Source organism: Homalodisca vitripennis, unplaced genomic scaffold (genome assembly GCF_021130785.1).
Source record: "Homalodisca vitripennis isolate AUS2020 unplaced genomic scaffold, UT_GWSS_2.1 ScUCBcl_1213;HRSCAF=4551, whole genome shotgun sequence".
Lineage (NCBI taxonomy): Eukaryota > Metazoa > Arthropoda > Insecta > Hemiptera > Cicadellidae > Homalodisca > Homalodisca vitripennis.
In genome coordinates this window covers 16,833-41,502 of record NW_025777345.1, presented here as the reverse complement: position 1 = coordinate 41,502, position 24,670 = coordinate 16,833, and the positions used below count along the sequence as shown (strand labels likewise).

At 35.4% G+C, this 24,670-nt stretch overlaps 1 protein-coding gene across 3 annotated transcripts; it reads left to right on the top strand.

Moving 5' to 3' along the window:
- The first annotated feature begins 393 nt into the window (after positions 1 to 393).
- Positions 394 to 24,292, top strand: LOC124371281. Of its 3 annotated transcripts, none has more exons than XM_046829621.1 (3): positions 394 to 698; positions 12,317 to 12,564; positions 21,865 to 24,292. In XM_046829621.1, exons 1-3 carry the CDS (start codon positions 671 to 673, stop codon positions 21,931 to 21,933), a joined length of 345 nt encoding a protein of 114 aa, XP_046685577.1. In that variant the 5' UTR covers positions 394 to 670; the 3' UTR covers positions 21,934 to 24,292. The 3 variants fall into 3 exon arrangements, 1 of the variants encoding a protein (XP_046685577.1); XR_006923237.1 differs by lacking the exon at positions 394 to 698 and adding an exon at positions 756 to 980; XR_006923236.1 differs by lacking the exon at positions 394 to 698 and adding an exon at positions 759 to 984.
- The last annotated feature ends 378 nt before the right edge of the window (positions 24,293 to 24,670 follow it).

Here is a 24,670-nt window from a genome sequence, read left to right as displayed (position 1 = left end):
TAGTTTCGACTCATTTGCCATGAACTCACTAACCCTCCATGTAATTTCTCGAGCCTGGCTTCTCGTAGTTTTTCTACTAACTAAACTAATGAATTGTGTATAACGCACTTAAACCACTTGTCCACTTCTAACAACAGTGAATACTTGACTGTGAGGGAGAACAGGGACAATAAATATTCGACTGCAGCGGGCCAAACATTGGCGGATGTCTGCAGAACAGTTGTTATATCGGGCAATCCACCCGTCCCCCGCCATAGTCCGCTCGGTTGACTCTTAGCCGAACCTTCAGCGCGCGTACTGTACCAAGATATGAGACTTAGCAGAAGGGAAATAGTAAATATAATCCGACTAAAAATAGGACATGTCACAGTTAACAAAACTCGTCATCTAATGAAACTTTATTTCACTCCTCTGTGCTTAAATTGCACTGCAGGAGTAAATGAGACAGCGGATCATCTTCTAATGAAATGTCCACAATTTGAATATGCAAGAAACTCATGTTTCCAACAAATTAGAAGAATACCTGATGACGATACCTCAGAAAAACTCAAAAAAATTTTATCTAGTTTTGATGAAAGATTATATAAGGAAATAAATCGATTTCTGACAACCATAAAAAGAAACATAGCCTATAGCATAATAGTGAAATAATGATCGAAGGCAATCGCAGATGAAACCAGTGCAAAACATTCTTTTAGGTGAGAATTGACTTCATGGTGTAATGCCAAGTCAGCCGTAAGGCATTTAGATAAAAAAAATTGTAATCACTTTTGTTTTGTTTTGATTTTCATTCTGTTTCTGCAGGTTAAATTTGATTTGGTTTTGGCTTTTAGGCTTTTAACTTGTTTGATTTGGAATAGTAAATAATTCATAAAATAAAATAATTCATTAAATCCAATTAAATAATTAATTTCAAATCTAGTTATTGTTTGTATAAAATAAGTTTGTGTTTGGAGAAGTGTTACTAGTCCTTTCCTGTAGTAAGTAAGTAGGCATATGTTATAGTAACGTAATTATTTTCGTTATAAGTTTTAGGGCTATTCACAACAGATATAAAATTAAGCTATATATTCATTTTATTTGCTGGAAACAATAGTTAGGTCTTATTGTCTATTAACCACAACTAGATTAGGCTAACAATGTAGGAGAAAATGCTGGGGTCTCCATAACATAACCACAATATCCTTTTCCTTTCAGACAGACCTATAAAAATCTTATCCAAGATAATCGCTGCAGCGACGGTCAAACATCACCACAAAAAGCCACTTTATAAAGTAACTATAATGCTTTTCGATGAAAGTAATGGTAGCATTCGATAGTGGATAAATAAATGATAAATCTTAAGATCAGCGACTACCGCTCCGATCGCCGTAATTTTTTGCATAATAACAGGTTAACGTAATTTCACCGAAAAAATAGTCCCGATTGTCGCCGTAGCCGTTTACTCCTCCCCCCCCCCAAAAAAAAATTTGAAAAAAAAATTTTAAAAAACCTGACTGACAGTGCATTTATTCGTTTTTTTTGGTGTTATTAGTTCGTAGAGCAGTAGTCCAGGTACTACTTCTAGTATAAACTCGTCTTATCTTATCAGTGATAAACGCGCGCCACTTATCTTTTGCCTGTAATGAAACCTGCGTTAGTTCTGTCTGAGTTTTGTGTGTATAAGCAGTCATGGCGTGATCTGGACTTAGACTGGGCGAGTTAATTTTTTTTCTAAAAAATCAAGCAGCGCAAAGCGCTGCGTAGCGGGCAAGCATCGCGTGATCTGAGTTTTGAATAGGCAAGCTAGGGTCTTTTTAGCGTGTGACAAGAACCATCGCACGCCATGTCAATAACTTCACTAATTATTCCTTGTCCATGTGAGTTTGTTTGTTTACGTCTGGCGATCAATCGAAGCCATCCTATAGGTCACGTGATCTTCCCGGCCAATCAGAAACTTTCCTGTTTGTCACGTAACTACTGTCAACTCATCAAAACGACCATGGTCAGCCATTGTTTTTAGTTTGATATTCGAAAATCTTGTTATTTATGTGTTTTGTATTGCCAACATTGTACTGCCGAAAAACTGGTGTTTATATGTTAGCGATAATCGGGACTATTTTTTTCGGTGAAATTACATTAACCTGTGTTAGTATGCAAAAAATTACGGCGATTGGAGCGGTAGTCGCTGATCTTAATATTTACCAAATAAATATATTGATTAGTATGAAGTTCGGTACTTTACAATCTTGCTACAAGCCTGAGAGAAGAAGAATATTGTATTTAATTTTCGTTCTTTTTATTTTGTTGTTGTTTATGTATTGGTTAGTTTGTTTATGTTTCTTGTTGCAAGTATGTAGGCTAATATTATTTGAAGTTATTATTTATTCAAGTAGTATAGGCAAGTTTTGAAAAGTATTTCTCTTTCACGGGAGTGATTTAGTAAAATAAATAATTAGTGTTTTGTTTAAAAATAACCAAGTTTCGTAATCTATAAGCGGCTTACACTCGTTATTCAGTAGTTTTTATTGAACAGTTTGATATATTATATGCCAACTTCGATATGCACAAATCGTACACAATAAGTTAATTTAAGGTATCTATGAGTCAAAGGCCGACCTCGCAAATCAAGAATTTCACATTATCAACGTATTCTGCTCATCCTCCTGAACAAAAATATATATGGTTTTAGGGGGTGCAAATGACAAATAACATGGTTTTAAAGGGAATATTCATAAACAAATCAAATCATATCAAATCAAATCATCTTTTATTGCATTTTCTTTACAATTCAACATCGCATCGCAATCGTCAAGAAACCCCTTATAATTATAGTTATAAGCAACCCCTTATACATTCACACACACAGTCAAACTTACATCTTCATACATTCTCTCAAACACATTCTCACTGACCTCAGATCCTATGCTCTCATAAATCCCAGCGGCTCATCATGAATTCATCGACAGAGTAAAACGCTCTAGACACCAGTAGGCGTCTTAGACGAGTTTTAAATTGATTTTGATTGTTGGAATTCTTTATACTTTCAGGGAGCCTATTGATCAGTTTGACACCAACTTCTTGAGGTAGATGTTGCGACAGCGCCAGTCTGTGATGCTGAGTTCGATAGTTGTCCCTGCCTCTTGTTTCATATTGGTGAACGTCCCTGCCACGAATCAGAGTACACCTTGATCTGCAGTACGTAATCACCTCAAAAATGTAGAGGCAGGGCAAAGTCATAAATCCAAGCTCCCTAAAAGATTCCCTACACGACTCTCTGAAACTCAACTTTTGTATGATTCTGACAGCCTTTTTTTGAAGTCTGAATACTCGTTCCAATCTATTTTTGGCACAGCCTCCCCAAAGTCTTACTCCATACGCAAAGTGTGGATGGATAAGGCCATAGTAGGCCATTTTTAAAAACTTTGGGGGAACATAACTTTGCTAGGTTGCGCAAGGCATATATACCTGCGGAAACTCTAGCACATATGTGGTCGATGTGGTCGTCCCAGGTCAGCCCTCTGTCAAGGAACATTCCCAGAAACTTTGTAGAGTATGTTTCCTCTAAAAGGACATTATCTACAAATACAGCTGGCCCATCCGAACGTGTATTCTGCCGAATGCAGAAATGTACAAAATTTGATTTGGTTTGATTTGTTTTCAAGTTCATTTCAGAAAAGAATTGAATACATGAATTCACTTCAACAAACGTTGTGATTTCCAGTTCTTGCAGTGTTTTGCTTTTAAAACAGAGAGTCGTGTCATCAGCATATTGAACTAGTTTCCCATGTTGGATCACCGAGTTCAATCTACTGACATAAATCAGGAATAAAAGAGGCCCAAGGATAGATCCCTGAGGGACACCATGAGGCATTTTGATTTTGTTAGATGTGACGCTCGAAATCTCCACGCTCTGATCCCGCTCCTTTAGGTAAGAAGCAAGCCACAGCTGCGGGAGTCCCCGAACGCCACATTTCTCCAACTGGTGCAGCAGTGTCTCATGATGCACACAGTCAAATGCCTTGGACAGGTCAAGAAATATGCTAAGCACATGTTCTCGCCGTTCCAATCCATCGACAACATTTTCCAAAAGGTTGTTCACAGCGTCAATTGTGGATTTGTTTTTTCTGAATCCAAATTGCTCTGGATTCAGAATCCGCTTGTTTTCTAGAAAGCTTTCAAGTCTTTCATAGAAAATTTTTTCAAAAATTTTGCTGAACACCGGAAGAATTGATATGGGCCGATAATTGCTTGGAATGTAAGGATCGTCCTTCTTGAAAATTGGAATGACTTTGGCTGTCTTCAAAAGAGAAGGAAAAGTTCCAGATTCGAATGAGGAATTTATCAGTTTTGTGAGTGGTCCTAATAAGTGCCTGAGGCACCGTTTAAGTAACCAAACTGACATCCCATTTGCGTCACCTGTTTTCTTCGAATTCAGTCCCTGTATGACACGTGCTATCTCATCCCCACACACAGGAGGCAGAGCCATGGACGCAACCGGCTCCGGAACACGCCTTCCACAAGATTGAGTTTCCGTGAATGACGGATTCATTGAGGCAACAGAAGAAAAATATTTATTGAATTCATTTGCCACTAGTAATTGATCTTCAACAATTGTGTCATCAACTTTGATCACAAATGATCTGGAACCCTTGTCCTTACTCGTATCTCGAGAAGAATCATTAATAATTTTCCAAGCTGTCCTTGAAAAATTTTTACATTCACCCAAGGCTCTATTGATGTCATAGGCTTTAGCCGCTCGTATGACTTTCTTGTAGATCCTCCGGTATGTTCTAAAAAATTGTTTAAAAACGTTCATTTTCAGATTCAATAAAGATTTTGTGAAAGAATTTTAGTTTTTCTCGAGATATGAGAATGCCCTTGGTCAACCATGAAATTTTCTGAGGTTTGGTATTGATTTTTGTTTTTTTTAAAAGGACACGCAACATCTAGATAGTAATTGAAAGCATTACTAAATGCCCGATACATGTCATTGACGTTTTGAAAGTTATTTAAAAAGTTCCAAGATTCATTTTTTAAAAGTTTGTTCAGATGGCAAATGTTTTGAAAATTACAAACTCGTGAAATTTTGAATTTTGAGTTTGTAGTTTGCATCCATGAACCACTATCTCCTGCGCAAAATGGTCAGAGACCGCCGTATTCAAAACAGAGACTGTGGTGTCAGAAATGTTGGTAATGACGTTGTCGATGGCAGTACTCGACGTCGCGGTCACTCGTGTCGGTGTATTCACGGACCAATTTAAGTTAAAAGATCTTAGAACATCGCGAAGCCGCTGGGTAAGGGGGTTGGTGTGGTCCATTACATTGATATTAAGATCACCAACTAATACGAAATTCATTGAATTTTGAGAAAGACGATTTAAGAGATGCTCAAACTTTTCAAAAAAAGAATGTTCACAGCCATTTGGGAGACCTGTAAAGTCCAATAACCGTTAATTTACCAAAAGAGTTTGACGAGACTTTGATACCTACGGCCTCAAAATCCAAGTCCAAACTGTTGTCAATTTTAAAAGATTCGATTTTTGACGATTTTTTCACAAAAATTGCCACACCACCCCCTTTAAAATGATTTCGACAAAAATAGTTTGCCAATTCGAAATTTTGAATTTTGAAGATATCGATTGATTCGGGCTTGAAACCATGCTCCGAGACAACCAGCACATCAGGTTTAAGCTCTTCACACAAAAGCGCCAATTCGTAAACCTTGTTAGTCGCAACTTGAGCGTTCTGGTGAATTACTTTAAGCTTGTGATTTGAAATTTTTTAATTTTGAATGTTGAGATTAGAAATATGAGCATTTTTTGATGTTGGATCCGAGGTCCTCCCTAGGTTGGTTCCGCACTAGGTTGGTTCCGAACACAAACAGTTAAGTTTTTAATGTTCTGTTTGTGTGCTGCGTCTGGATATCTGTTTAATTCAATACTATCTGTGGCCGTGACTGATGGCGTATCTGTTATCTGAACGCTCTGGGACAGAAGTCGGTGCTTCACAAGATATCGTGTACCGTAGTTTTTATCAAGTGACAATCATGGATCAACTATCCACTAGTTTGACGAATTGAGTGTTTTGTCGGGCATGTTTACGTTTTGACTGAAATAAGATTATTTCATTTTTAATAGAACATGGAATTTTTAATAATGAGTGTATTTATTCGTCGTGTGATCGCGTATTGTTTTTGAACCAGGAGACTTTGATGTTTCGTTGTGACAGAAAAATTTGTAAAAGTAGTAAAAACAAGATTTAAATGTTGTAATTTTAAAAAATCGGTCTGGGCAGGTTTCTGTTTTGAAAGAACAGGCTTAGACATAAAAACATATTTTGGTTTGGTGACCACATTGTTGCATTTGAAGCCACTGAGACAACGCTATATTTCGTTAGAGTTTGGCGTTTCCGCACATTCTGTGGTGGACTGATGTTCTTTCTGCTGCGTGTTTCCATCACATTTCAACGATGTTGAAGAAAATTGGCGGTTCTCTGACAGTTGTTGAAATTGATGAGGCCAAATTTGGAAGGAGAAAATACAGTTGCGGCAGAAGAATTCAGGGATAGTGGGTTCTTGGGGGAATCGAAAGGCAGAGCAGAGATTTCTTCCTTTTTTCTGTTGAACAACGTGACAGGGACATCCTGCTTGTCATAATTAAACAATGGGTTCTGCCAGGTATGACAATTGTTAGCGACTGTTGGAAGGCCTACAACTGTCTCGGTGACTGACGAGAATTCAGGCACTTCTCTGTCAATCATCAAATCAAATCAGATTTTTAATTGCCGGAACATTCTACATCGCATGGCAAAAGTCAACTTTTTACTTGCTAGAATTTTTTCATACACCCCACAATAGATCTCATTCAAACATTCAATTTACATACATCCATTCATTCGCCAATGATTCCCACTTCCAGCGACGGATTTAGTCAGTCTTTTTAATTGGTGGTCTCCTATGCTATAAACTCGTCTACATTTTAAAATGTTTGTGACACTAAAAAGCGTTTCAAACGAGTTTTTAACACCTTGGGTGTTGGAGCGTTTTTTATTGAATTTGGTAATTTGTTGACGAAATGAGCACCTGCCTGTGAAGGCAAGCGTTCATAAACCACCGTCCTGTGTCTACCAGTTCGGTAGTTATCTCTGCCTCTAGTCTCAACACATGTATGTCTTGGCCATTCGTCATGGTACATTTAGAAATACAAAACAGAGTTGTTTCCAAGATGTAGAGACTAGGCAGCGTTAACAGTTTTTTGAAGGCTTCCTTGCACTACTCTCTAAATTTCAACAGAGCGATAATGCAGATCGCTTGTTTTTGCAGCTTGAACTCTGTCATAAATTGATTGTTTGCACAAACTCCCCACAACACCAACCCGTAAGTGAGATGGGGATAATCAAGCCATAATACGCCATCATCAGAACCTGACTCGGGCAGTATTTGGCTAGAGACCTCAAAACATAAATGCCTGAGGTCAATTTGGAGCAAACGTGATTGATGTGATTATTCCAAGTCAACCCTCGATCTAGGTAGATTCCCACGAATTTCGAGCAGAAGACTTCTTCCAGCATTGTATCAGCCAACATAACAGCTGGCTCGTCATGCCTGTCTACTGATCGCAAAGCAAAATTTTGAAAATTAGATTTTGCAGAATTTGTCTTAAGATTGAGGCTGTTGAAATGTTGGACGCAGTTGTTGATCTCAACAAAACTCTACTGTTCCAGAATCAATTTGGTAGTGAAACAGAGAGTCGTGTCATTAGCACACTGCACAAGTTTTCCGTGCAGAAGTGATGAACCTACATAATTGACATAGATCAGGAAGAGAATTGGACTGAGAATTGAGCCCTGTGGGACACCATAGCTCAGGTGAATTGGTTCAGATAATTTGTTTGAGATCTGGACAATTTGAGTTCTGTGGCTTAAAAATGACCTGAGCCACTGGAGAGGCACGCCTCGGATCATTCATTAACTTTGTTGACCCTGATACTAGAGAAAATGTATAAGTAATTTTTATATTCTTAGGTATGGCCCTGCTCCCCTAAAAACAATAAAGCATAAAAAGTTTCAAATTTAACCCTAGAACACTACCGTGTTTTGAAATTCCCTTGTTTACTACTGATATGTAAATTTTACGTGGCATACATGTATTTTTATGTGTTTATTTTTTTGTGTTATTTTTATGTGTATTTAGGTTATGTGAAGGTTTATTTGCATGCCTGTGTGTTGTGTTTGTGTATTTTCTTGCCTATGTGCTTGCTTAAGGTAGGGATACGTGTGTTAAAGCATGTGAGAGTGTGTATGCGTATGAATGCTCTGTGGAATATTTGCTGGAATAGGACTAAAAAATAAAACAGTTAAATTATTAAGTGACATTATTTTTCTTCATTTACATTTACATACTAGTTGAAAAACAATAAATTTTAAATCTTGATGCATACTTCTATAGATTTTTGCGTAATAAACATGTTAAATGCAGTCTGGACATCTTTTACGTTGATGTTCGCCACATATAGCTTGTCCACAATGGCAGTAAGTTGTAGTTATTCTGGAAAAAATATAATATCGTTAAAATCAAAATATGATTTTACAAATCATACTTAAAATAAATGGCAAACGTTAAAATCTTTCCTAAAAATGTATGCTCAGATTTAATTACTCAACATGACAGGGAAAACATATAGTAGCTAGCATACTAATGTGGATTATAATGTTTTACATCCTAAATATAATGACATATATAATAAAACATAAATAATTACTTGCTTTTCTAGTAGTCACTAAATGAACAGTACTTTCGAGGTCCTTGTTGATCAACTACTGCAGGTTCTTGATGCTGTCCCAAAACATTGTCAATACATCTTTTCAAGTAAACAGATAGATTTCAGTTCATAAGTCTAGATTGTTGAGTGAAAAACGTTAACTTTTCATGCAGACTCAGCATAAACTCCAGTCTTGATTTTGGTTTTTCTTTTCCAGTGTGATAGCTTCATTCCTTGACACATCTGATCGAATGTGTCAGCGCTTCCTTTTGTTGAATTGTACGTCATAATAGCGTCTGGTTTTCCAGAGTCCTCACTGACAGCACCTGGATGCATTGCAGAGGTCAAAGAAACGATCTTGTTGTTTCAGTTTATAAGAAACAGCTGTCATGTAACCTGAAACAGGAAGAGGCTACTACCAATAGCCCGATTTCTGTAATTAATATCTGTGAACTCAACCGGTAGTTCCTTCTTGTTTTTTTAATGGCAGGTATGAAATCAATGGCAGGATTGACAAAATTCGAGTTTCATATTACTAACCTATTGTATCGTCCTCAAGAGTAAAAAAATTTAAAGAGATGAATATGAAGTAACGAAGTTGTAAAATATTTTTTTAAAGCGGAACTACTTTTCTCTTATGTAGAAATATTTCTTTGTTTTTCATCTGCGCTTGCGTAACGTGATATTGTGGTAATGAATCAATTGTGCACCTTGTGAGACAATGAGAATACCTCTTCACCTAGATTACACTACTTTTTGTAGTCTGGGTGTCTCTGAGGTTGAAATGATGCAGGGCGTTTCGTTTTGAGCTTCTTTGTTCTTCATCACCGACTATTTTTGGATCCTTCAGATGAACATGATTACAAAGTTTAGGAGTCAAGTCTGCAACAGCATCAGATTTTTGATGCAGCACATGAGAGGAAGGTGAACTGGAGCTAAACCAAACAATCGGTATTGAATCAACGTTGTATTGGTCACGAATGATGTTTGCTTTCTTGTTATCTTGAAAATTAAAAATCAGAAATTGTGAATTTAGAGGGATTTTGGCTCTAAAGAACGACGGTATTGTTATTACAACAACTGTTTGAGAATATAGTTCATGTTGGCCTCACATGAGTACCTTCAACCATCAGTATTAGCTGCGTCGGAATGCCCTAGATAATTCTGAGCAATTCTGGATCAACTTCATTCTCTTTAATATTTTAGTATAATGATCATTCAGTCTTAGGAAAATAAAAAAACATGAAAATTACCTAAGTGTCGGGTGCCGCCTCTGACTGAAGAGGACTTGAGGTGATTTGAATTTGATATTTAGATACTTTCTTGAGGGGTGTTTTCTTTTGCTGGCAGCAGTGCAGGTTGGTGAACTTCGCATTGACATTTAGGGAAATTTCAGATCAGTATTTTCCCGTTATCAGATAGTCAATAGTCAATAGTCAGTAGTCAAAAGTTCTTTATTTACATCAGCATAAAGAAGTGTAATGGCGTCAAAATTTACAATGAATTAAAATCCAGGTCTCTTGCTTTACAATGTACTGTTTACAGAGTCAAAAAATTCTGTTATGGTGTAAAAGGGTCTCTCCATGAGCCAGTCTTGAAAGCTTTTCTTTCCCCGTTATCAGATAGTCAATAGTCAATAGTCAATAGTCAGTAGTCAAAACAGCATAAAGAAGTGTAATGGCGTCAAAATTTACAATGAATTAATATCCAGGTCTCTTGCTTTACAATGTACTGTTTACAGAGTCAAAAAATTCTGTCATGGTGTAAAAGGGTCTCTCCGTGAGCCAGTCTTGAAAGCTTTTCTTTAACTCATTCCCTCCAAGATTTTTCAGGTTGAGAGCTAGGGTGTTGAAGATTTTTCTTCCCATGTAGGATGGTTTCCTGCTGTACCGTGTAGTATGGTGTCCAGGAAGGAGGTAGTCAGTTGCTCTCCGGGTGTTGTGGGAGTGAGTATCCTTAGCTCTTGGTAACTCCATTTCAACTGTCTGGACAACTACAGACAGAGTAGATGTACAGTGCTATGACAGTCATGAGTTTTAAAGTCTTAAAAGCTTCTCTGCAGCTTTCAAGTGGTCCCAGATCTGCCAGTGTCCTTATTGCCTTTTTTTGGAGGAATAAGATCTTGCTAAGATTATGGGCAGATGTTCCTCCCCATACTGATATACCATACCTTATATGGGATTCAAAAACAGCATGGTAAGTTGTCTTTGCCGCTTGCAGTCCTCCTATCCACTTAATTCTTCTTACTGCGTAGATTCCAGATCCAAGCTTTTTGGTCAAACTGTTAATATGATCAGTCCAGGTAAGATCACCATCAATCACTATGCCTAATAGTTTTGATTGTTTTTCTATTGTGATGTTTTGAACGTTAGGCACTTGATCTTGTCTTCTGCTAAAATTAATTTGGGTGGTCTTTGTTGGATTAATTGCCAGGTCATTTTTCAGGCAGTACTGCAGAGTTTTGTTTGTTGATGTGACAATGTCTGCATGCAGGCGCAGTGTGGAGTCATTTTTTATAAGAAGGGTTGTATCATCTGCATACATATAGTTTTTACATTGTCAGTGTTGATATAATGTGAAAAATCATTACTAAAAAGTACAAACAAAAATGGACCCAGTACTGAGCCCTGTGGGACTCCTCTTTGGATCTGTAAGTACAGCTTTGTCCATTTGCAGTTTTCTTTAGGCTACTTCAACAATATGCTTGCGTCCCTCGAGATAGCTAGCCACCCAGTCATTTGCTCTGCCTTGAATCCCTAGTGCGGACAGTTTCTTAAGAATCAGCTCATGCCCCAAGCAGTCAAAAGCTTTACTGTAGTCTAATAGGACTGCTGATACATAATTATTGTCTTCAAGTTAGTCGACGACGTATTCAGTAAGGCTTGTGATGGCATTGATTGTAGATTTTCCTCTGAGGAAGCCGTGCTGACTTTTTGTTATTAGGTCATAGTGTTCAAGGTGGACCAGCATTCTCGAAAGTGCAATCTTCTCTATGATCTTTGAAAAGGTGGAGATCAGTGAAATTGGGCGATAGTTTTCTGCTTTGGTTGTGGAGCCTTTTATGGAGATGACGTTGAATGGTTGGTTTGAGAAAGCACTGATTACGTTTATTGCGAGTAAAGTAGGACACTAAATAAAATGGCTGTTACAGTGCTAAAAAGATAACTACTTTCTGCATTAGGTGACATTTGGCAATGGTGTGTCAGTCACGGTGTATTAGTCCTGTAAGTAGGTAGAAATTATGTATTTGATAGTTTCTTCAGACTGCTGGCACTAGTTTTTAAATTGTATTTTTTTTAAATCGTTTACCAAACTCTTTACATTTTTTTAATATGTGTTTCAAAAGTTAGTATATTGAGAACATATTAATATGTTTAAAATGTGTTCAAAATGTTATTAGTATATTGACAACACATTAGGGATATACGACCAAGCCATAGAGATATCACATCTCCTTTCCATAAATATAATATTAGCCAAGTATAGATAGTGCAAGTTATTGTTTATGTTAACTGTCAGTCTTACAGGATTAATCTGTAGTTTTAACTAACTCAATGATGTTGTTTTCCAAACAGCCACAGCCATGCCTGATAAAAATAATGATGTTGAAAATGATAAATATGTAGAAAAAAGCAGAAGTGGTCAACCAAGAAAAGAGAAATTGAGGGGTAAAAGCGATATTAACAAAAACACAAAATATCGAAAGAAAGTAGAACGAATTCCTAAACAGAAGAACCAAACTCAGAATAAGAAGCTGGAACGAAGTAAAGCGAATACTGATGTTGGTGACATTGAGTCTGAAATTGATACTGAAAATGAGGAGGTAAGATTTGCGTAGGCCTACAACATTTAAACATTAGAGATTATGTATAAAAATGTAATATTTGTGTTATTGTACTCCCATCATTTGTGTCTATGTGTTTGTTTCAGAAAAAGCTCTGTGATTGTACATAAATTTAAGTTAGGTAAATCTATATGGGGTGTCTAAAATGTCTGGAACACCTTAATATTTTTAAACCATAGCCGATAAAATCTACAAACTTTGCACAACGTTATAGAGCTATCTTAACTAATTTTGTGCGCAATAACCATCACACACGCTTGTCTTATGGGAGTGTCTAGGAAATTGTAAATGCAAGAGTAGACCCTCTATTACTTTTTCAGGTCAATCATTTTAAAGGTCTTTATTATTAGAAAAATGGCACAAACCACATATCATAAATTTTATTAATTACAAAATGGAAGCTGTTGAAATAATGTCACTATTAATCATGTAAACGGCTGCCATTTTGTATAGAATAAATGTTTTAGGAATATCTTATAAGAAAATAGAGCACTCTTAGTATTCAATTTGGATTTTTGTAAAGATATTCAAACTTTGAATATTGAATTTTGGTTAATAAAAGAAATATTTGGGTGTTGTGGGAAAGTCAAATATCGATCTTATTCAAACAAGTTCACTTAGACTTGCATTTAAGATATCTGATATGCTCCTCCCCTCAAGCCGTCCTCCCAATGCGAGAGTTGATAGTTATTGCATAAAAAAGTTAATGAAGATAGTTGTGTTATATTGTGTAAAGTTTGTAGATTTTATTTGCTATGTTATTCAGCATTATATAAACAATGGTTTATAAAAAATATTTTAAATTTACATACTCTTTCTACGATTTAATAACTTTTTAATAATAGGAAATCTCAAGAATATTTTATAAACTTTAGGCATCAAAACTATTAAAAGTTTATTTTAAAATTAGTTGTTTATATTATTTTATGTTTTATAATTTCTACCCCTGTGTGGAAACTGTACAATAATAATAATATCTTTATTGTCATATTAATATATTACAATCATTGACTAAGTCCAAGTACAGCAGTTTATACAGAAACATGTCAAGTCAAAATTTAATCTGTGTTGACTAATTAACTTATTATAGGCTACTAATAGATCAATAAAACTTAATAATCTACAACGTACAAATTAAAGTTTAAAATGTTATGAGTAAAGATGAATTATTATTAATTAAAAGACCCAGAAACTAAAAAATATCTGATTCAAACAACAGATATTCTACCACTACACTTTGTAGATAGTACTCTTTTCAGTTAAAACATACTAAACATCAACAGGTCAACATCTTAATAAATAAATATTGTAGATCAAGTATACAATATATAAATAGTTTTAAAAACGCAACAATTAACAACCAATAACCACACACAATGAGAAAACAGTTTGACAACTTATTAAAATGTATTAAAAACACAAGATCATTAGAACTTACAAAAACTAAATGTAGTTGAATCATTTTTACATGATATATTATATTGCAATATTATAAATATTGAGTGAACAAATTAGAAACTATTGCCACTTGCAAAAATATCTTGTATTGCATAAAACGGATTTTCCAAAAGCCAGGTATATAATTTATACAAAAGCCAGGTATATAATTTATACAAAAGCCAGGTATATAATTTATACAAAAGCCAGGTATATAATTTATACAAAAATATATTTTTAGGGTAACTGTTTATTATAGGGTCTAATTTATTGTACAATTTAAGTGTTAAAATAAAATGAATGTTTAGTGTATTATTAGTATGGATATTATGGTTGAAGGTTAAATTATATGAATTGTTGAGAGCATACACAGTTAGGTCAAACAGGCATAATGTATTAATAGTTTGTATTTTAAGTTTTATATTAGAGGTTGATAATGAGTTAAGTGACTGGCACCAGTAATTCTCTTACAGTTGTTTTTGGATTATTAAAATTCTACTGATTTAAGTATTGTATTAAAAAAATTTTGTCAACAAGTAATTATTTGGCTTACTTTGCAGCAAGACATTGGCTATTTGAGTACTGTGATGTCATAAGGTGTAAAGAGTTTCATGGTCTATGTAATTATGTATATATTATATATCGCTTATCATAATTGTTTATTGGTAATTTATTGATATTTATTGTTAATTATATTTGTGTATGTATTGTGGTGTATAATTTATTTATTTTGTGTGTTTGTTTATTGTATGTAATTTATTTTCTGAATTGTATTATTGCATAAATATTTTTTTGTAGATACCCAAATGGCGGCTCAAAGTAATATATGATGCTAGACTCTCGTAAATGTGAATTTATTGTTTATTTTTTCAATTTACTAACTGGCCACACTACTTGTAAAAGTGGTCAGTCAATTTCCAAAAATGATAATGTTATAATTATGTTTATATTGATTGGAAATAAATTCATTTATTCATTTGTTCCACAATATTAAACCATATCTAAAAACAGGTAGAAAAAAAAGCAAAGTAGGTTGCTCTAATATAGTTTTGTGGAACACAAGTAATTAGGCATCTCAATAAATAAACAAATCTTGAGAAACAAGTAGCTATATTTTAAACATGTGTTGTCCATGTTAAGTGATTGTCAATGAAAATTCCATTAAACTTTACTGAGGAAGAGAAATATACCTCAATGTTTACTGTAGGTCTTATGCTAAAATCTGTATTTTGGGTCTTTTCCTCATTTAAAAGAAATCCATTTGCTTGGAACTGAACAATTCCTTATTGTAACTTCATATAATACTTTATGTTCATCCAAACTATTTGAAACATTAAACATCATAGTGTCATCTGCATAAAGAATTGTTTTTGTCATGACTGAAAAAAGGAGATAATTTATTACAATTAAAAGGAGAAAGGACCAAGTGCAGAGCTCTGTGGAACTCCTTACTCTACCATACCTTCATTTAACCATTTACTTCAAAAGTACTTTTTGTCACCTATTAGTCAAATGTGAGCAAAGAATTTTTTAACATGATCCCCTAATTCCATAATGTTCTAGTTTCAAAATTAGGTCAGGGTTATTAACGCAAACAAAGGCCTTACTCAGGTCACAAAAGATTGCCTGAGCTCTTTTGCTTTGCACTCATAAGCCTGAATGACACCTTTGACTAGGTTGTCAATAACCAAACTGAGATGATATATTACAAATATTATTTACTTTAAAAAAGTGGCTCATTTGATCATAGACTACTATTTCTATTAATTTAGATTAAACTGGTATAATTGAGATGGGTCTATAACTTTCAGGGTTCTTTTCTGGCCCCTTGTAAATAGGAGAGATCCTGGATATTTGTAATTGTTCTGGAAAAAACCCCCTTCAGCCAAACACTGCTACATTATGACAGTCAGAATCAGAATACTTTATTCGTGAACTTAGAGTACAGAATAGGCGTCAAAACATTACAGAGATTTAAATAAAAGTATATATAGTTGTTGAGCTTTAAGGCACTGTCGGTGGTGATGGTTACGACTACGAGGGTTGTGTAGCTCTCACTGGAATACCGGTGATGTTCTCCAGTTCATGAACTCCTCAACTGTGTAAAATGGTCTCTCCACAAGCCAAGCCGTTAAGCGTTGTCTGGTGCTGCTGATGCTGGGGCCTTTTATTGTCTCTGGTAGCAGGTTCAGGAACTTCGCTCCCATGTAGGAAGGCTTATCTTCAAAAAGAGTTAGATGATGGACTGGAAGTGTGTAATTCATAGCCTGTCGGGTGTTGTGGCCGTGCCTATCCATACCTCGTTGGAGCTGTAGCCTGCTTGCGTAAGTAGCCACAGCTAGGATGTACAGACTTGTAATCGTTAGGATTTTTAGTTCACAGAATTTTGGTCTGCAACTGTCTCTCTTTCCAATATCTGCTAATATTCTTATTGCTTTTTTCTGGTGGATAAGCACACGTCCGATGTTGGTTACTGACGAGTTCCCCCATACTTCAAGGCCATATCGAAGATGTGATTCAAACAGTGAGTGGTATGCAATCTTGGCTATGCTGGTGTCACTTATGGTTTTTATCCTCCTTATCACGTAGATGCTGCTACTCAGCTTACTACACAGGCTGTCAATGTGGGGGGTCCATGTCAGTTTCTGGTCTATTATTAAACCTAAATACTTGGTTTCTTCTGGGCCTTCGATGTCTGGGATCCTGCTTACCCCACCATTTCTCCTGCCAAAGACCAGTTGTTGTGTTTTTTTCTTCATTAACTACTAGGCTGTTGTTTTGGCAGTATTGTATTGCCATGTTAATGGAAACTAACGAGCTGATTTCAAGGGCTTCAGGGGTTTTTTCTCCAAGGAGGAGTACGGTGTCATCCGCATACATTAGAGTCCTGCTGTAGTCTTCCAAATATCGAGGGAGATCATTTGTAAACAGGATGAAAAGGATGGGGCCCAGCACAGAGCCCTGTGGAACTCCCCTCACTACAGGCAATGACTTTGATCTTACTGTTTGTGTAGATCCCTTTTCAGTGCATTTAAGTTCAACCATCTGACTTCTTCTTCCAGTTAAATAGCTCTTGAACCAATCTGCAGTTTTCCCACTAAACCCAATTTTTCTCAACTTGTTACACAATTGTGTATGATCTAAGCAGTCAAATGCTTTGCTGAAATCAAGTAGAATAAATTGCGGTTGGTGTGTTTCCTTCTTCTAGATTATCTATTACATATTCAGTTAGAGCTATTATGGCAGATGTGGTTGATTTTCCCTGTACAAATCCATGCTGATGTGGTGTGAGCAGTTGATTGAGTGATAGGTGTTGAAGAAGTCTGTTTAGTACTATTTTTTTGAATACTTTGGAGAATGTGGGAATTAATGAGATTGGGCGGTAGTTCTTTGGGTCCAGATGGTTTCCTTTCTTGAATTTTGGGTAAACTTTTGCAATTTTAAGCCCACTTGGAAAAACTCCTTCCTGGAAAGAGCGGTTGATGATGTATGTTAACGGTCCAGCAAGTTCTTCTTTGCACTTTTTTAGTAGACTGGCGGATATATCATCTACTCCAGCAGATGTTTTATTCTTTAGGCTGTTGATCACTTGAGTCAGTTCTTCTTTTCATTCATTTCTCATTTCTTTATTGCCAAGAAAACAATCATTACATAATTGTACAGGCAGAGTCAAAAATACAATAAAATAATCATTAACTAATTATAGCATAAAATTCATCAACACTATAAAAAACTATTGTCTGTTAACAATCTTTTAATACAGCATTTAAAACTTTTCGATGGTAGATTTTTAAAGTATAATGGCAGATGATTATATAACTTAATGGCAGTATATTTAAAGCTATTTTGTGTTGTACTGTAGGATACTAAATCATTTCTTAGTTCCTGCCTATTTCTAGTTTCATAACTGTGGTAATCACTATTAGATTTGAAAAGATGTATGTTCTGTTTTACATAAATAAGGCACTGATAAATGTAGATACATGGAATTGTCATAATTTGTAACTTAATAAATAAATTCTTACAATGGGATCTAGTTGGAGCTTTACAAAATCAATCGAACTGCCTGCTTTTGCAAGACAAACAGACAATGAGAGTAAGAGCAGTTGGCCCAAAAGATGGCACCATACATTAAAAAAAGAATGTATATAACTATAATAAATTAGAAGAAGATACATCATTAGAAACTGTGTAATTTAATTTTCTTAACATAAAGATACCTCTAGTGATCCTGGGTAAAATATAATTAATGTGAGAGAACCATTTTTAAATCAGATTGCAACAGAACACCAAGAAACTTAACAGACTGAATCTCTTTACATCTATTTAAAGACATTGCTAAATCTTGTGTCTTTTCTAAATTTTAGAGACAGACTGTTAACATTGCACCAATCCGAGAGTAAACCAATCTTAAAATTAAAAATATCCAGTGATTTTGTCTTCACAAAGTAACATTTAGGCAAATATCATCAGCATACAAGTGACACTGTGTATTATCATCATCTAAAATAGCTGGCAGATCATTAATAATATATGATAAACAAAAGTGGTCCTAAAATAGATCCTTGCGGAACACCATTAACAACATCCCAAAAACTAGATAACGACCCATTAAAACACACACACTGAGTTCTATTACTAAGATAGGACTCAAATGAAAGACAAAGACATCTGATCAAAACCCATATGTTTTAAGCTTAACCAACAGTGATTTATGCTGCACTGTGTCAAAGGCCTTTGAGAGGTCAAAGAACCTTGATTCCACACAAAGCCCCTTCTCCATGCCATCAGACAAGCCTGAAAAGAAAGGCACGAACCGCATCACAAGTGGTGCGATTCCTTCTAAAACCAAACTGCTTGGCTGAAAGCAAAAACAATTTCGCTCCAAGTAATTAATAATTTGTAGGCTTATTAACCTCTCAAAAACCTTCGAAAAAAAACAGGTACAAGGGACACAGGTCGAAAACTATGATACTCATCCTTACTGCCCTTCTTATAAACAGGAATCACCTTACTTATCTTCAGTTTATCAGGAAAAATAACCTACATCTAAACATGAATTAATAACATTACATAAAACTTCAGAAAATATAATAACTGCTTATCTTTAAGATTTAGAATTTAGATAAAAGACATCCTGACTATTACTGCTACTTAAAGAATTTATAGCTGAGAAAACATCATCTTCAACACTTACATGAGTAAACGAAAAAACAGAAGTCACATTATTATAAACATTTGACAGATAAAAAACTAACATTAAAAATACTATTTGGTATATTACTGACTAGATCATTAATACTGTTGATAAATAATTGTTGAAACCTGTAGCAGTTAAATTAATACTATTATTGGTATTGGCTTTAGCCTTACTATTGACAGTGAGGTTATCTTTGACAATGTTCCAAAGTTGTTTAGGTTTGTTGGAAGAGTTAGCCACCAATGAATTATTATAACTGAGTTTAGCTAATCTAATCTCCTTGCGGTAAATGTTTTTCAACCTTTTATATGCATCCAGGAAATATTGAGAATTTGTATCCTTACTTAAATAATAGTAATGTAGACAGGATTCCTTAAGAGCTATTAAAATCAGGAGAGTACCATTTATTAATATTAGAATTTACACTAGATCTTTTTTTGACAGTTTTAATTGGAAAAGTTAAGTTAACTACCACATTAAATAAATTAAAAAACAACAAAAACTTATCACTAGCAGCTGAATAGCTGTAAACAGGTAAACCAGTTCATGGTATTCAAAATTTCTCAAAAAGGTAAGAGTTTTCTTTATCTTGAACCAACCTAGTAAGAGATGTTGTCCTACCCTCCTCCGAAACTGTAGACAGCTCCATGGAAGTTGACACCGCAAAATGATCAGACTCCACTGTAGGAACTACCTTTACCGTCCATCTATCAGGATGAACACTAGTGACAATGTTGTCTATGCAGGTGCCCCTGTTGATGTTCCCAGGACGTGTAATTGAATTATTCAACATGATATTCAACCCGTAACCTCCAACTAAGTTACTTAAACGCCACAGTGTTCCTGTCCTTGGTCTCGAGAAAGTTAATGTTAAAATCAGCACAGATGATCACTTCATGATTCACATGGGAAGCAGTTTGCAATAGATCATCAAATAACAATAAAAACCTGTCAATATCCGTGGTGTTAGGTACTCTGTACAAACAAACAACAAGAGCATTTTAAAGTGTCCACATAAACAGCCGATATTTCAAAGAGCAATTCGACAGCTAACTTATTAATCCAAGGTACTTCATGAAAAGTTAGATTATTTTTAATAAAAATATAGCCGAACCACCATGTGAGTGAATTGTCCTACAGAAAGAGGATGCCAGTACATAGTTAGGCAACTTAAAAAGAGATATCTCGTCCAAAGTGAGCCAATGCTCCGTTATGCAAATTATATCACTATTGTTTGTGTGACCAAGGGCCTCAACTGAGACCGACTTTTCCTCAGTCCATGACAGTTCCAAACAATTAGGTTAAACCTTTCTTACAGTTGGCTCTGGCTATAGTGCAAACTTTGCTATTTACTACAGTTTGGGTTTGCCTAAAAAAACCATACTCCTTACCTTATTATTTTTAGGCTTAGGCTGATTGTATTCACATATTAGTGTTCCACTTGGCCAGAACTCAGAATTTAACACTTTTGAGGCTAACTCCAAAAGGGCAAACCAATTTTATATGATTTATAAGTATCATACTTTGTTTTCAACTCGACACACTCTGAATTGTTAACACCGGCTCCTTCCAAGTAGCTAACTAAATCTTCTTTTTGAACTTCAGGCGATAGACGAGATATAAATATCCAACTCCGTTTTCCAATAGCTTTTAGCTTGCATACATTTGCCTCTTCACTCTTCTTCGTACCAATAATAGGCTTAACATTGTTCCTGCTCATTTGTTAACTGACGAGACATCTCAGGTATCTGACAGCGTACCTCTGTGATTTCTGCAGGCTGATTGTGGTTTTGAGGATTTTGTGCAAGGGTGTCATTAGCTATGTTAACAAAGAACTCATTGAGATGATTAGCAACATTTTGAGGATTGTTGGTTTTGAGGCCATTTATTTCTAGTTTGATTGATTTTTCTGTGTCTTGAGTTGGCTTTCTTTCTCTGTTGATAACCCTCCAAATTGTTTTGGTTTTATCATCAGCTTGCTGTATTTGGACTGCTGTGGCCTGTCGTCTTAGAGTCTTCAGTTTCAGGTCGTAGTCTTTTTTCTTGTTTGACATTGTAATTTTGTCCTCTACTGTTCCGCTCAGTAGGTATTTGTTCTGAGCCTGTAGAAATTCTTGCTTTAGTACCTCAGCTTCGTAGTTTGCTATAGAACTCTGTTTTCTGGTCTTTTTTCTTGACTTTACCATTGGGCAGGATTGGTTAATAGCTCCTGCAATAATCTTGCCTAAGTTACGATAAGCGTCCTCTGGTTCATGTTCAATGAAGACACTTTCCCAGGTTTCATGGGTAAGGATAGATTTTAAGTTCAAAACATTCCTTTGGTTGAATTTCCTAGAATAGAAAGTTTGATTCTGAGCTTCTGGGGCAGAGGTATTTATTTTGCAGAGCTGTGCTGTGTGGTCTGAGAGTCCGGCATTGAGAATGTCAACCTGGATATCATCATTGCCTAGGTTTGTGCAGATACAGTCGATTGAGCTTATTGTAGTAGGTGTTATTCTTGTAGGAAGCAGGGAGAGGTGTGTCATATTGTGGCTAAGAAGAACTTCGTTTAATTTTGTCATTTCAAGGTTTGGCTCCAAGCAGTCAATATTGGTATCGCCTATGAGAATAACTTGATTTTTCCATGTTTGTGCTTTTTCTAGGGTTTCAGAGATGATATCCAAGGACGAGTCCAGGTTTCCTTGGGTTCTGTAGATGCCAACAACGTGTAAGTTTTTCTGGCCCTGTTTTATTTTCACAGATATTAGCTCACACTGTAGTTCGATGCTGAGGTTTGTTATATCTGTAGGTGTAATGGTGTACCTAGCATTGTCATTTTTATAAATAGCTACACCACCTTTTTGGTAGCTGGTTCTACTATATTCTGCAATAAGTGTGTATCCTAGAATATGGGTATTCTGAATTTCTGCCTGCTTTAAGCCATGTTCAGTCACTACAAGGAGGTCTGGTTTAAGGTCCTCCAACAGGTGAGTTAATCTTTCAATTTTATTTGAAAGCCTGTCCATATTTTGGTGAATTATTGTGAGTTGTTCATATTTTTTTTACTTTCTGGCTACATTTTGGTTAAGACTTGTCAATTTGTTGCCTTGTCCCTTTCTTTCTTTATTGAACCAATCTCTAAAAAAGGCCGAATGTTGAAATTTTGTGAGAAATGTTTACTGAGATCTTCTTTTGTATATTGCGCAGTGCATTGGATCCACTTGGTCATCACATCTTCTTTTGTATATTGCGCAGTGCATTGGATCCACTTGGTCAACACATCTTCTTTTGTATATTGCGCAGTGCATTGGATCCACTTGGTCAACACATCTTCTTTTGATGTCGATATATACTGTGTATGTCTTGTTACGGCCACAACACAGTGGGGGTTTGAATTGTAAATTTCCTCTTCATCTTTTGACATTCTTACCACTGCTATGTGGGCGACTTGTTTTCCTTGGAATTCATGGATGGTAGAGCAATTATATCCCCACTTTTTCAGCTCGTGCTTTTCTGATTGTTTGAAAACCAAGATTTGATGTTTTTCTTTATCCACAGGAAGGGTAGCAAAGGTAATTTCTTAAGCTCGTTACTGATGGCATTGCTTGAAGTCATACCCCCTTTGTACATATTGGATAGCAGCTTTGCTACAGTGACAGGACATCTGTAAGTGTGATTGAGGGTTTTTGTGGTTTTTTTCAATGTTCAGAATGTCATAATACATTGCATTGCACTTTGGATTTCTATTTATAAATGGAATTTGGTGCTAGTCTCCAATCAAGATTATCTCTCTTACCTTTGCCAAGGCTGCTGCAAAGAATATTTCTCCGGCATGTGGCATGAGTGCCTCATCAACAATCAGCCTCCTGTAAGTTCCACCTGCATTGAGATGTTGTGTGGAGTGAATTATAAAGGAATGGATGGTGCGGCAGGAATCTTTTAATCTTACAAATTCTTCAGGATGTTTTTCCTTTAGCCTTGAGCGAAAGTCGGTGGCGCCTCAAAGGTACAACTCTTGTAGGTATTATTGATTTTAATATATTGTTAGACATGTTATAAACATCCTTGTTGTCAGACTTGTTCAGTCTTCTGGATGCATTTAAAATCTGGTCATGAGTTAAAGGACTCCATTTAAAACAGTCTATTGTAGAATTTGTATTTTTAAATAAATCCTCACGTGGAATTGTTGGAGTGCCTATTTTTGTTTGATTTGTTTGATACAATCAATAAAATAGTTATTGAAACTATTAGGAGGAATAAATGTTGTTTGCTATACTTTGTGTACCAGATGACTTGTATACCAGTCATGATAATTTTGTTGAGTTTTTGTATAACTCTCTTAAAACATTGAAAGTATCCAGTATAATCTCAAAGAAGGTATGAAAATTCCCTTCTTCTACAGTATTTTTGTTACGATAATAATACACATCAACCCAATGATAAGAACCCAGGTGGTCACACAATTTATGCAGAACTGACTTTGGAAATACCAATTCACAAATTATTTTAGTGTTTATAGGTGGTATTTAACTGTTTTTTGTAACATTATGAACTAACAATAATGCCATAATGGTCTGAAAAAGGAAAAGGGATATGTCACATTTGTGGTGTTGGAAATGGTGTGTTGATGGACTGATAAGTGCATTATCACGGCAATTTCTACCTCTTGTATGTTTGGTATTCGTACATTAAAAATGAAATTGTCTTAAAAGATTTAAGAAAACAATAACAGTTTCAATTTTTTTGGTAATATCGCAATGTATATTTAAATCCTCACCAACAATAATAGTGTAATATGCCACTGAGTAGTGAAATGCAGTAAATATGCAAGTTTTAAAGAAAATCACAGGATCTCCAGCAGTAGAGTGATATAAAGATATAACTATCAATATTAGATTGTCAAAAACAAATGGCACAGTAGTACTCAAGTGGATTTGAATTCACAGCCTCATTTTGATTAAGCCAGTGTTCAGAGATGCAGATTAAATGTATATTTTCTATGTTTTGTAAACAACTGTCAAGTAGCAATGTTTTGTTTTTAAGGGTTTGTATGTTTCGAAAAATTATCTTATTATATATGTTTTTATCATTCTTATTCTTATTATTATTCCCTACTAATAAACTACTCATGTCATCTATAGTTACTGTATTTACATATTTTGACAACTTACCTTAATCATTTATGCTATACAAAACATGCCATTTAGATGTATTTTTATTATTTGTTGGTATTTCACTTTTTCTTTGATTTGGTTGGCCCTGGTCAGGAGTTGATGATGGCATGTGGAAGCACTGAGTTAGTGAGTCTCTTGCTGTGTGTTGGTTTTAACCTGGGGTTTTTTATAGAGGGTGTTCACTAAAGGATGTCACAAACTTCTGTGGCTTATAGTATTCATCATTTCAAACAAATAATTTCATAAAAATATAGGTTGAGAAATGTCTTGTTTTGTCACTAACCACCATTTTGTA